We start from the raw sequence: 14,487 nt of genomic DNA, 5'->3' as shown, positions 1-14,487 counted from the left end.
GTATACAGTGATGGATTCTTCTGAGAAAGTTCAGTTTTGTTTTGTTTTCTGCCTAATAGGATAGCTACACTTTGAGATGGATTGAAAATTACTTTCAAAAACAGTGGGAAAGAGAACTTCCGGCGCTAAATACATATTAAAAACATAGATTTTTGCTGAAAAACAAAACTTGTAATCTCAACAATACCTGATGTCTGTTGTCTGGTTCAGGATAAAAAAGATGATATTGGTGACAGGGATTAAGAGTGGGAGGAAGAGGAGGAGAAAGGAAAATGGATGGCATACTTAGAGGCTCATTTTTATCAGTTCTACAAGGTTTCATGCAGAGGCCAAAGTGTGATGTGTGATCTAATTGGTTGGCTGGTAAATTAGCTGTGACAGCGTTTTTAATCTGGCATGATGGAGAGACTCTGCAATTTAAGTGGACATTCAGGTCATTCAAAAAACGAAGTAGGAATAAAGATAAAAATTAGTATGTAGTGCAAATCCATAGTGCAAAATGAAAGACATGGAGAAAAAGTTCAAGAGCAATGCAAAATAAAAAGATATATGTATCTATGCACTGCTCTGACCACCTTCCCAATACTATGTAGGTCTCCCTTGTGCCTCAAAAACTGTTGTTAAGTTACATTGTTTTTTTATTTTTCAAATCATTTTCAGTATATAATTATAAGAGTTCTCATAATTATATCAAATAATATCAGCACAAGGTGTTTTTTTTTTTTTTTAAGAAAATAAAGAGAGAGGAAATATCTCCAACATAAACAATCTCCATTCATCCATTTTAAGTTTGATCAAAAAAAAAAGGTGAAGCCAAGGCTTATTTTGTCTACCCTTTGTGATTCATCAGAGAATGGACATGGGTCTTCTGAGGGTGTCCTGTGGTGTCTGGCAGCACAATGTTGTTAGTGGGGGCCTTTGGGTCCTGTGGTTTGAGAGGAGGAGTCTCTGTGGATCATCCCACAGATACTGGATCAGTTTGGGATCTAGTGAATTTGGAAGCCAGGTCAACACCTTGTGCTGTTCTTCATGTTTTTTGAGTTGTTTTTGTCTATGTGCCCATGTCAGGCTGCATCCTGCTGGGGGTGACTACATCAAGGAGTGTCATTGTTAGGGTGGGGGTGTCTGGTCTGGTCTAGGTGGGTACTACATATCTAAGTAACATCCACATGAATGAATGTCAGGTCCAGATGTTTCCCAGCAGAACACTGAATTATGACAAGATGGTCAATGTTATTTACTTCTCCTTTCAGTGGTTTTAATGTTGTGGCTGTATATACAGCTTTCATTTCAGTGAACATATTCAGCCAAAGAGCAGAATGCCAAGAGCAGAGCCGAGAGGTATGCATTGATTTATTTGTTTAAATTGTCATTTTAAGCGAGTGAACATGTAAATAATCCATGGACGTTTAAGTTACACTTCATTAATCAAAGTTTGACATACTGGGAACATTTGGCAGTCACAGTGCAGAGCCTTGGAGACCAACCCTAGTTCTGTGGGCAGTATTCAGACAAAATCAATGCCAATAAAACTCCTGTACTGCAACCACTTTATGTTTTGGATTACTAAACATTATGAAAACATTTAGCAAATGATGTAATTGTATGAAAATTGTAAGTCATCCTCAGGGACCAATTAGCAATTAATGGATGACAAAATAATCAGGGGTGCACTGTCAGGACCGACAACCCAAGCATTTGCTTCAGACAGCAGGGCGAAAATGAGAAATAAAGAGCAAATGTGAACAATGTGTTAAAAACAATGTTTAGATAACCTGAGTGTAATCATTCATATGTCACAGAGGAAATCAAGTTTCTCTTATATACATTTTTATGACTCCTAAGTGAAACCAAGAATAATAACAAATCTTTGACACAAATCTGGTGAGCTTTTCATTAGCTAATTGGAATCTGCATTACAATTTTCTTGATTTCTTGTCTCTTCGAGACTTGATTACTTTTTTCACAAACCAACAGGACAAGGTCAAGGCCAAGCAAAGTGCAGCTGCAACAAACGATCATTATATTCTCCACAATAATACTAGTTGTCACTTTGGTCCATATCATTTCCTGTTATAGACTGATGCCGGCCCCCCATCACAGAAAGGAAAGTTGATATGGCCCCCGCCGAAAAAAGGTTTGGGGACCCCTGGTCTAGAACATCTAAAATGGTTCTGAATCTCGAGGGGCTTGGTAGAAAAGTATCCCACATAGAGTAGGAAAATAGATTGGTTGAGGGCACCATGATTAACACGCTGTCTATGTCTAAATGTGTAGTCCTTGATTTGTTCGTGTGATGTGAAAGGGTGTGTGTGAATAGAAAAAAGAGAAGGAGGTATTAATAAGTGTCCGTGAAGCAGGAAACATCTAATGCTCCACATCATGGATGTGTACGTGTTGTGTGTTCACATACTCACATCCTCCCTTTTGCCACTATACCACTGCATTTTGGTTTGCATTGTTGAGATGTGGGAGTGGCATCTTTAATGCTTTATGTGATGTGTCACCGCATGTGCGCTGCATGTGAGTGTAGTGGCGTAACATGTGTTGGTATGCAACAGGCGAATCACTCTATAGCATGTCATGAATCATCTATGATAGCCAACAGATTGCCTCCCCAATCCTCTGTGTGAAAGATTAATGCCATGCCGTTCCTCTTACTCTCCCAGATACAGTCACACTCACACTGTCATGCACAAACTCACACTCATGTGAACTATAAGAATTATTTTCATCCAGTACTTTCATTATACTGCACAGCTATGTCACATGTACTTTTAAACACATCCAAATCATTCATGGCCACACAATTTGACATAAGAAGTGTGGCCATGTGGCAACACCTACCAAAGAGAAGAAGGAAGAAATATTTTTCTCACACATTCAACCATAGTGTTTGAATAGCTACCAGTGGCCATCCCTGTAGTAAATTATCCACATGCCTCTGAAAACCATCCAGCCCTGATTTCATGAATTACCAGACTCATATTATATATGAGTCTGGTAATATGCTATTTGGATTTCATTATGATGTGTTTTTCACCAGTACAGAAAGAAATACCTCTGCTTGTTATTGGATAGTCCAACAACTACTCACAACCATTTTGTTGTAAAGTAATTAAAATCCACAGCACACAGATGTCATGCATGACTACTTTGTTGTTATTGTTTTGTCCATCACCACACAAAGTCAGCCCAAACGATTTGTCAATGGTGGGACACCAGATCGAGTAACCATCTACCTCATTTGTACTGACCCTCATATTAATTTTTTTATTTATTTATTTTTAATAAATTTATTTTCAAACTAAAACTGTAGCATTGCAACCTTAATGAACCCTACCAGGGTTTCTTCGCTGTGCCAGCCGCTTAACACGAAGTGATTTCCTTCAATCCAATGTATATATCTATCACAGAGGTTTGTTTATCTTGTTTCTCCTGCTCTTCTTTTCTCTCTATCTTCTCTGTTTCTACCCAGCTGGCCTTCAGCAGATGGGTCCCTCCATATGAACTGGGTCCTGCTCAAAGTTTCTTCCTGTTAAAAGGAGGTTTTCCTTGCCACTGTCGCTTCTTGAGACAATTTGATTTGTTATTGACGCTATATAAATAAAACTGAATTGAATTGATTTCATTGAGAAGGGTAACTGATCTTTTTGCTGTTTTGGAACTACCAATGTTTCAATAAGTGACTAATGTATGTTAGTTATGTGATTTCACTTTTTTAATACAAGCAGTACATGGTTGAATTGTAAAAGTTTAACAATTTACTGCACATTATCAGTCCCAATGCCATGGCTCTTTATCCTGACAATACCAGATTATTGTGAATAGTCTAGTTCTAGTTTATTCTAAAGCAACCAGGTGCTTAACTGATAACTGACCATAGACAGTAAAAAGTTGAATGCAACAGTTCCTTAAGAGTGAAGTAATCTTAAAAAAAAACATTGCACAACATTGCTAGCAATGGCAAGAGCCGCCATTGAATATGATTGATGGTTTAGGAAAGTGAAAGATGAATGTTTGGGATTGAAGATATATCCTTTGTACACTCTTTCTTCAGGTTATCTTTCTTCTCTATCATCTATGTATTACAATGGATACAGGTGTGAAATGATGTGGACTAGTTAAGTGTAGCAGGCAAATAGAAATAGGCATAATAAAAAATAAATAGCAACAGGGATCGTAAAGCTGGAAGTAGGCACAGGAAAGATAAGCACTGAAAAGATTATTGAGAATTGAAAAGAAAATGTACTTGTGTCATCAACACAGTCAGTGTGTCAGAATGACTGGGTTTTAATCAGTGACCTTGAGACGAATAATTAATTACTTAGTAGGCTCTGCAGTTAGTTAGTCATGCCATTCGCTAGATCTGTTGCTACAATTAACCATTCAGCACAGCCACAGCCAATATACTCAATCCTTAAACATGACACTCACACACACACACACACACACACACACACACACACACACACACACACACACACACACACACACACACACACACTCCAGAAGTGCACAAGACTCGCCCTCAGCAAGCAGCCAACATGCGCATACTCCCAAATACACACAACCCATCAACATACACGCACACAAGAGAAGAGAGCTGTAATTTCAGATGCTTATTGACAAAGACAGATCCAATCCCTGTGAGACTGACTGGTCATTACTTTACATTTTTCTCCCTCTCCTTCATTTGCTCTTGGTTTCTTTTTATGCAAGAGCTGTCTCTTTTCTAACATTAATTTGTTTCCACTTTTTTAACCAATTTCAGTGCCATCACCTTATTGTCCATCATTTTGTTGCCAGTGTTTGTATCATGACCAGGCCAATGGTGACATTGAAAAAGCCAGAAGCCTGGTATGAATGATGACAGGTGGGTGCTGCAAAAGCATTATCAAGGTCACTCTGACAATGTGTGTCAGGGTGTGTAAAAGTGTTCATGTCTGCTGCCAGCCAGTACCTTTAGGTTGAGTGGAAGGGTGAAGAAAATACAAGCAGGTGGAAGAGCGAGAAAGAAAAAATGTGGGATTCCCAGATGCATTATTAGATAGATAGATAGATAGATAGATAGATAGATAGATAGATAGATAGATAGATAGATAGATAGATAGATAGATAGATAGATAGATAGATAGATAGATAGATAGATAGATAGATAGATAGATAGATAGAAAAGGTAAGTAGGGGAGGACAGGAATGAACAGGAATGTGTGTTGTACTGTGTCTCCCAGACTGCAAAGATGACTGCAGCACAGAGTGAGGAACCTACACTGAATACAAATGGGGCTACTATGGCAGCTCAATACAGACAACACACAATGCACAGTCTCACACACACAGTGCACTCAAACAACAGATGCACATAAAAGTTGTAAGACACCCCATATTAAAATACAGAAGATAAGACAAAAAGAGGACCACAAATTTATTGTCAACACTCACCCAGGCAGAAACACACACACTCAGAAAGAATCTTCCACAATAGATAGAAAGGCATTAGACCAGTGTATAAGAAAATCTCTTCCTGTCAAGGCTGCCACCTTCCCTTTATTCTCAGCTCCACAGTAAATGTCAGCCTCTAAGCCTCTGATCCCCGCTGACTGGTCAGAGACGATGCAGGTGGCATGATGGAGAATGGGGCGGATAAAACCAGAAGTAAAAAACACGTCCCATGATCAAGACAGACATATAGGAATCATACAGGATCATTACCCTAATAGCATAATTGCAAAGTCATGAATGAATTAACTACAATCAAATAAAAAATAATTATATTCAATCAAAATTAATCTTTTGTAACAGGGTCCAGGATGCTCAGGAATTTTTCTTTTTCTTTTCTTTTTTTTTTTTCTTTTTACGCAACAACGATACTCTTTGGGAAGAGAGATAAATAGCAAAGCTTAAAAGAAAATTCCAAGGCACTCTTCTAGCTCAAAAAAATATAAAAAGCCTCTATTAAGATGACTACTTCATAATGAAATGGTTTAAAACATAAGTAGTTTTTTAAAAAAAGCTGACACCGGGATAGAACCCACGCATAGTGGAAAACAGCCTTCTTCAGGGTGTAACCCTTGGTGCACAGAATCCTCTTAAGTAGGTCAGGTAATCACACACACCTGGTGAGCAGGCTGTGGGACCACAGGTAAAAAAAAAAAATACCATGCCTCACCCACAGATGACTCTTCAAACATCAAATAAACAGTAAATGCATATGATAAGTGAAAGAAAGAAGAAAATACTATATACATATATACATTCATATATATATATACACACACACAGGGTATGAAATCAATTTCCTCTTTTAGTCCTGGAAAGACTGTAGCAAGTTTCTCTCTGTGACAGTAGTCTTAATTGATCACCACTACAAATGTTCTTTTTTATGTTCTCTAGGCCTTCAACCATGAGGATGGTTTACAGTTATGTACCTCATAGAAATGCTTTGCCCTATAAGCCAAATCAGCTTTTCTGATTGCATATTTGTGATTTGACTATTTTAGTCTGGCCAACCACAAGTGCAGGTTAAACAATATATAACAAATGTTGCAGTTAATAAAAATTTTGATATCATACATCTTGTTGGTTTCGAGGTCACTGAATTGTTTGCATTTCTTTAGTTTATGCACTGCCTACAAGAGCCACATTTATTGGTGCTCTTAGGTGCTCGATGGAGCCATGTTTTGTTCTCACTAACTCAGAGGTGACTTGGCACCAGCTTGTCTCTTAATGTAGGGGCCTTCCTAAAACTGACCTTACAACTGATGAATGAATCTTTTGTCATATTTGAACAATCAACATTTGATGAAAGTGACTCATAAATTTCATGCACTGAACTACAAAATCAGCTACAGGTTTTCAGGTGAAGACTCCTAATGTGATGTTTTAGGGACTAGACAGGCCAATTATAGGGGATGTACTTTTTGACAGAAGAAAAACACATCTCTCGATTTTCAGTTTTCTGTTGAAATGATTTTAAGATCTGATAATACTGTGTCTATGTCCCTGCTGTAATTATAGCACTTTTCTGCTGTCAGATGTGACTGCAGCCCATATTATGACTATGCCTGCCTGCAAAGAAGAAAAAGTGAATAGGAAATTTCAGGTAATAAATGAGTGGGTAGAAGGATTATATGACATTATGATATGCATTATACATCCTCCATCTCTCTAAGCATACAATCTCAATATTTCTGGAGAGTACTGTGTCCAGCTAATTCATCACATAGTTTTTGGAGGTTTGGCAGGTTATTTAATTCGTCTGTGAATCTAACGATTAATTTACTTTCTCATCATTTTGTATAATGACTGTTTGAGTTGGTTTGAGCGGAATTCAAGCTTGATGCAAGACCTTTATTATGACATGCACAGACAAGCTGAATGCAATAAAATGTAGCGCCTTTTAGATTTAGTTCTAAGTACAACATTAAAAGAAACAAGGGAGAAAAATAAGTAAAGCCTCAGCACCTCCTGCAGCATCAGCTCAAAGTTAGTGGCGTGATGATGATCATGATGTAGTGATGCACAGTGTAGCTATAGATAGATACAGTCCCCACTAAAGACTGAGCAAATCAACAGTGGTTAAATAGAAGAGGGCATAAAACTGATTTTAGCACCCCTTAATAGTAACCAGGAAGGATGAAAATTCTGCTGCCATATTTTCATTTGTATCTGCCCTTTCTGATTCAAATCTTACAAACTATTCATCCCTTTGAAAACACAAAGCCTCGTAATGTAAAGGGTGTAAGCCATTTGAAGACACCTTTGTGTCCACACTTCTTTCTGTTTACACTTCAAAATGGTAGTTGTTTTTTTTTCTTTCTCCCACACTCCTATTAAATCCCTGTGTGCTGCAAACCATTTCTACCAAAGAGTCCAATAAACAACAAGTCCAACAAGCTTTTTTAGGAAAAAGGGGCAAAAGGTGTACACAACTGGAAAACAGCACAACAGAATATAAGGGATGATTAATAAGTTTGTAACCTAATGTAAAAGATGAGTTTTCATAGCCCATGCATGTGCAGTTCAAATCATTGAGTGATGATGCAGAAACTTGGTGTTTCTGTTTCAGGAAATTGAAATTTTGTGAGTCAGCACAGACTGGAACAATGGACAACATCTGCCTTTGTGCAGTCAACCACTATGTTGGTCTAAGGTTTATCACGCAAGGAGGACAACAAGGCCACCAAGGCAGCAATTTACAGCACAATGGAGAAGTGAGCTGCTGAATTCATGAACAAGCTCAAAAATGACCACTTCAAATTAGTGATGACAGTCACTACGTTTTGGAGGTCTCTCCAGAGAATTTTATACCAAAAAACTCTAAAAAGTGACTACTCCTTCCATAAGCCACAAACGTCCCATCATCCCTTGAAAAGCAGCAAACACCAAACCACAAATCCATTTATAAAGTATAATGATTAGAGAGCTCTCCATTTAAACAAGGTGTGATTTAGAGTCAGTATATCCTTGGCTACTTTCTCCCATTGCCTTCCTCTTTATTAAGATGCAATAGTACAGCATCCAAGATGTCCCCCACATGGTTAACACTAAAAATAAGACATGTCCGTTCTGTATATGACAGGGTTGCTACCCTGTTCCAGATCTGCAGAACATTACTATCAAGTTACAGCTGTAAGACCAGTCGTTGCTATATGGACAGTCTGAATTTGTGATATATTAGACATCCAATTGAATTTACATGATAAATTATTACATATCAAATTATATCATATCAGTTCGCTTTATTAGAAAATCATCTCAGACCTTAATTTGGATAGCAAAGTCCCATTTTGCATAAAAGCGCAATAGATGAAATGCAATGCAGGAGAAGAAGAAAAACTATATGCAGTATGACACACAGTATATCTCATTATAAGGATATAATCTGGCATTTATGATAGGAAAAATCTGGCCTGTAGAGGAGTTGTGCTGTATTGGAAGTGACAGAGCCTAGTGATTTATATGACGAACACAGGCTCCACGTTAAGTATCACATTATCGCTATGACGGCTGTAGCTGATGCAGAGGGCCTACAAGAGAGGTCTGCATGTGTGTATCAAACTGTTGAGAAACTGTGCAGTTATTTTGCATAGATGTGCAAGGAGTTATTTCTGCATGTGTGTGTAAGCAAAGTCAGAGTGTTAAAAGTGTACTCATGCATTTTGGGTGTCTTTGAGTGTGTATGCATGCAGCCGGTGTGAGTGTTATCTATTTTGTGCGCCTGGGCTAGAATTGCCCTGTCAGTCACAGAAAAGAGGGGAGGAGAGGGAGACGACAGGTGTCTGGAAGGTGAGAAAAAAAGGGAGAGAGTGTGAAAGAGATGGATGCATGAGCAAAAGAGAAGGGCAGAGGAAAAAAAGTTTGGGCAGATGATGAAATACCTTCTGCATTTCTACGTGTTTGCAGGTATTGTGATTTTTGTGGGGCGTTTTGTTTGCTCGTGTGAGTATTTGCAGTGCAAAGTCATTTGCATGTGTTTTCTCAAGCTAAAGCACATTAAGCTCTCTCAGCCCCTGTATAAAATACTACGCATTTGTGAAAAATTTTGCACATTTTTCACAAAATAGACACTGTTTCTTAAGGAAAACCCTGAATTGGAATGATACGTTTTAGCAAAAACCTTTTTAAAGCTGTAATGCATAAATTCAACATTCTATAAATGAATACTTTCAAGCCCTTGCTAAACATGATAAAAAGTTGTTTGCTTACTAATACAAATTGATGTTACCTATTGAAAATGCTACATTTACTTGCATTGAGTATCAAGTAGAATAATGATGTCTTACATTACCTTAAGTAAAGTGCAAAGTGTACAGTAAGATGTGGCTAACCAAAGACATGTGAACGTAGGACATTAGTTCACATAATGGACGTTGTGGGCAATTTGTGGAATATTCACTACACAGAACGTACACACAATTAGATTACTCACCCACAGGGAAAGCTCTGTGTGTTTCAAATCAGTTGTCTGTAGTAACATTCTTGTGCTCGTGCGCAGATACCGATGTCTTTTTATTTAAGCAGGAATGACTGTTTGAGGGCAAACACGGATTAACATAGGTATTTCCTTGTTGGAGAGCACTGAAAGAAAAATGACTGAATGAATGAATACGTCACATGCGTGAGTCGACAATGTTTCTGTAATTACTTGAACTGCCAAAATGTATTATGGGGGTTACAGAATAAAAAATTATCTATGTACAGTGTGCATTAAAAGTTCATCTGAATTTGTGAGTATCTTATTAAAACCCAAGCCACTGACCACTTCACCAGCTTTTCCATCCATATATAAACATACTGTACATACCAGTGTTTATTTTTCCCTCACACTTTTTTCTCTTTCTTCTCAGTCCTTTCTTTCATTTGTTTTGGTGAGAAGCTCTTCTTGCTGCTCTGTCTCTCTTTAGATTTGCTCCCTAAAGTCTTGGGGATGGTGGCTATGAATATTTCACTAAACTGCATTCTCAGGTTATCAATAATAAAATGCCATATTCTTATAAATATTCTAAAAATACAGCTGGACTTTTTCAGTGGTGCATTAAATTTTCATACATACCTAGCAAACTGCTAAATCTTCCAACATAACAGTCACACGGACACGACCAGTGGACTGTGTAGGGTGCAGGTGTTTTCTTCTCACTTTTATGTTTTTTGCGTTTGCATGTCTTGTTTGTTTTCTAGTGCATCTCAAGTGTTTGAAGTGCACAGTGTCTTGCTGCATCAGTCCAGTTCAACAGACAATACAAGTGCCATTAAAGGTGATCCACGTTGTCAGTCTGAATCACCCCCGCCTCAAACTACTGCACTAAGACATTATAGACAGTCGGACAGACACACACAGTGTACGAACCCACACACAAGCTGCAAACAGACTCAAATCTCTTACTCTCTCAGCCTGACACACATGCAGACACAAATGCACTCTGTTTGTCTCCCACACATCATTTCCCTCGCTCACCGTGGTGAGATGTCACAGCCTTGTTGCATGAAAGCCCCCAGTGAGAACCAGAGGGAGTTGAAGATGCCAAACTCATTGGGAGGTTGGTCAGTGGGGCCTGGCTCCGTTGCACCATCCTCTGGTTCTTCTGTGTGCCACTCATACGGACTGAAACGACTCACCTGAGACGGAAGAGACGTTGTCAGAAGACAAGCAGGACCCAATAACATGTATCAGAATATCACATGACAATTTTGGGTCCTGCACAACCACACAAGTGTTTTCAATTACTGGAATAATCTGTGCATGTGTTTCATAGATGTGCAAGAGCTCAAGGCAGAAGAAAAGCTGAACAGATGGAGAACATGTTCAACAACGATAATAACAGACAATATATAGAAAACTCGGACAGTATCTTTTTGACTGATGTTGACTGAATAGATTGAATTGAATAACTGATTATTTATATTTTGAATTTTTACATTTGAATTTCCCCAATGGGGATCAATAAAGTACTATCTTATCTTATCTTATCTTATCTTATCTTATCTTATCTTATCTTATCTTATCTTATCTTATCTTATCTTATCTTATCTTCAGACACTCTAATGCCGTGGGAGATATGCTAATGTGGTCTTTGTGAGCGTGTTTTAGATATCTTGCATTAAGTATTTGCATATCTTCCATGCATGCACTGCCATGCTATTTCTGTCCAGATAAGGTGCCTTAAAGTATCTAATGATTTCATGTCTGGAACATTTTGGGCTGTAAATTATATTCTAGCTGAAGCAGTGAAGGCAACATTGTTGTAATTGAAAATTTCTTAATTTTCCGTAAATAATTGGTGGGAGGGTTTAGTGATCTAAAATATAAAATGTGCAAATTTTGAAACAACTCTCTGAAACATCAAGATGCATGATTACTCCAGTGAAAAATGGCATGCTTGTGCTTTTCATGTGGACCAAACTGATTCCTGACCTCTTAGGCTATACAGAACCAGGTTGTTGTGTTCTGGATCTACTCAAGGGTTGCCTTTTAGTTTGTAACAATCACTTACCAAAAACAGCACAACACTGACTCCAATATAAGCGAACACTATGCACATCCAGATCTCATAGGCCAGCGGGTCCAGGAAAGAGAAAACTCCCGGTTTAGATTTCTGAGGCTTCTTGATCATGATAGAGATTCCCAGAGACATGAAAGGTTTAGAGAAGTCGATCACTTCCTCTCTCACTAGAGTGATTGTCAGTGGTGCAACAGCAATTTCTGCTTTCTGCAAAGAAGAGGGAGTTGGAGTTGAGTTCAGTCACATTATAACGCAGTTAATCTGCCATCGTGATAATGAATAGGACAGTCCATGAACAAAGCAAAGGTGATAACATGGTATCACAGGTGAGAGAAAAAGCAGAGAGAGAGGGGTTGAAAGAAGCTGACGAGGGAGAAGGAAAACAGAACAACAGAGCAGTAATTCATACAGTACGTAGGCTTTAGAGAGACACATCCAGAATATAAATTAGTCAGCGAAGCGTTACACACATTGCAATATGACATTCTCAAAAACATCATTCATTCAGGACACTGAGTAGCTGTTTCTGAATGCGTCTGTAGTCAGATGCAAATAGAGAAAAATAGATGGAAACAAACTGCAGTAACAATATCAGCATATCAATTAACCGATACATGGTGTGAAGATGTTACAATCCAAGGAGAATAAACAGCAACAGAAAAACAAGGATGTCAATCATGCAAATGGAGAGCATGGAAAGAAAAGGGTAAGGAGAACTCCCCAAACTGAACAGAAGCTCAGTGAGTAGACATAAACAACAAAATGATGAAATGTTTTCTGAAGAAGAGTCATCAGAAAGGACTGTGAGCGTTTGGAGCATATCAAACCTAATAAATCAATGCGGAGGTACTGCTGTGTCACCTTCCACTACGGATGCTAGAGGGTAATTAATGCATTGCTCTGCAGCAATGTCTCCACTTTTGCTCTTCCTCACAGTGATGACTGACATTGTCTTCTACATGTTGAGAAAGTGTGCATCCAGAAAGCAATGTGAAATTTCAGACTATCAGAATTAGAATTTTTAGCAAATTCTAAATAAAGAAGTGAATCCTTTATGACACGGCATCTCTGTGGGAAAGTATCATATCAACCAAGGTAATGCAGAGCCAATACATTTCTGCATTTTAATGTAATGCAATTTATATGACCCTTGCATTTGATTCTAAATTCTCAGAGGCAACCACTTGTAATTTAATTTGGACACCACACACTGATGCTTATTGGTCATCATGTGGTGATCATTAACCAGTAATCCAGAATGAATCCAAGACAATACTTGCTTACTATTCTCCATCCTTACCCCGTACACTAGCTCTCCGACCATGCCATTCCATATCTTTGTCTCTGGATCCCTGGCTCCGTACTTTCCGTCTGGTACGATGGAGATCTTATATTTGATTCCGATGTGTTTGGCGATCTCTGAGGCCAAGTCCACACAGTATCCCTCATACTGGTCGTTTCCTTCATAAAGCTCCCAGTTCTTCTTCAGCATCACATAAGGACCTTCCTACAACACCATCATAAGGGGAAAAAGACAACTGTTTGGAGGAACATTACAGCAGCATTCAAGAGGAGCCAGCACTTCAATTGTGAACAACACACCAGAGAAAAGAAATATTATTTGAAATATTATTTTTATGGAAGAAATGTAGGTACATACAATTTCAAAATGCTACTTTTAGCATACCCATAGGGATACAACTGTATATCCCAATGCAATGCTGCAGGTAATAGGTATAAGCATACCTAGGTATGCAGCATAAGTGGAAAGCTTGATCTCAGAAATGGTAAATACACATGCGCATCACACATATACATATTTATGTAGATTTGTCTTTTTGTGAGGGGATAAACATTGCACAGACTTCTACCATCTTGGTAGCTAAGCTAGAAGTCAGAAAAACTGTTTTTCTGACTTCCAGTGCCTTGTTTTATACCCATGCCTGAGTAGGCATGACTGAGAGTTTCACCTAAGAGCCTAATGATGAGAACAGAGAAATGCACAACAGAGATGAAAAATACAGAGGAAGAAGAAAAAGAAAGGAAGACTGCTGCTTTCAGAATGTGTCATAAGTGGTGGAATGCTTTCTGTGCATGCAGTTAACAGATGAAAGTGAAGAGAGAGTCTAATGTTGTCTAGACAGATGGTGGGTGTATTAGGAATGGCACACACAAAAACACATTACCACACATAGGAAATCCAAAGAGAAAAGAAACTCATGTAGTCTTTTGAATGACAGTGCATCTATCAGGAGCAGTGAGTTATAGTATTATGCCTGAGGCTGCTCACTCTGTAATCCAACTGAAACCAAGCCTATTAAATTTTTATCAAACCCATTTTAATCAAAGACTAATCTCATCTAATTAATCAAGCAGGCTTCAACACTCCAAAGCTATGAAACTGTTCCTGAATATAATAAAATGATGACATATTTTGGATTGAATTTTTCGTTCAACAAAATAGATTTACATTGAAAACAGA

The 14,487-nt window shown here is 38.2% G+C and overlaps 1 protein-coding gene across 6 annotated transcripts in view; it reads right to left on the bottom strand.

Annotated features, from left to right (window-relative positions):
* The window catches only part of gria4a (glutamate receptor, ionotropic, AMPA 4a), a 127,811-nt gene that overhangs the window by 22,423 nt on the left and 90,901 nt on the right, over positions 1–14,487 (bottom strand). For all 6 annotated transcript variants that reach the window (XM_047593476.1, XM_047593478.1, XM_047593479.1 and 3 more), the window contains exons 11-13: positions 13,306–13,512; positions 11,997–12,212; positions 10,961–11,121 (exon numbers count right to left, since the gene is read on the bottom strand). In XM_047593476.1, the coding sequence (XP_047449432.1) occupies positions 10,961–11,121; positions 11,997–12,212; positions 13,306–13,512 (584 nt within the window). The remainder of the gene's footprint in view (positions 1–10,960; positions 11,122–11,996; positions 12,213–13,305; positions 13,513–14,487) is intronic.

Source organism: Mugil cephalus, chromosome 9, assembly GCF_022458985.1.
Source record: "Mugil cephalus isolate CIBA_MC_2020 chromosome 9, CIBA_Mcephalus_1.1, whole genome shotgun sequence".
In the NCBI taxonomy this organism is placed as follows: domain Eukaryota; kingdom Metazoa; phylum Chordata; class Actinopteri; order Mugiliformes; family Mugilidae; genus Mugil; species Mugil cephalus.
Note: the sequence above shows the minus strand (reverse complement) of the source record. Positions and strands in the feature narration are given on the sequence as shown.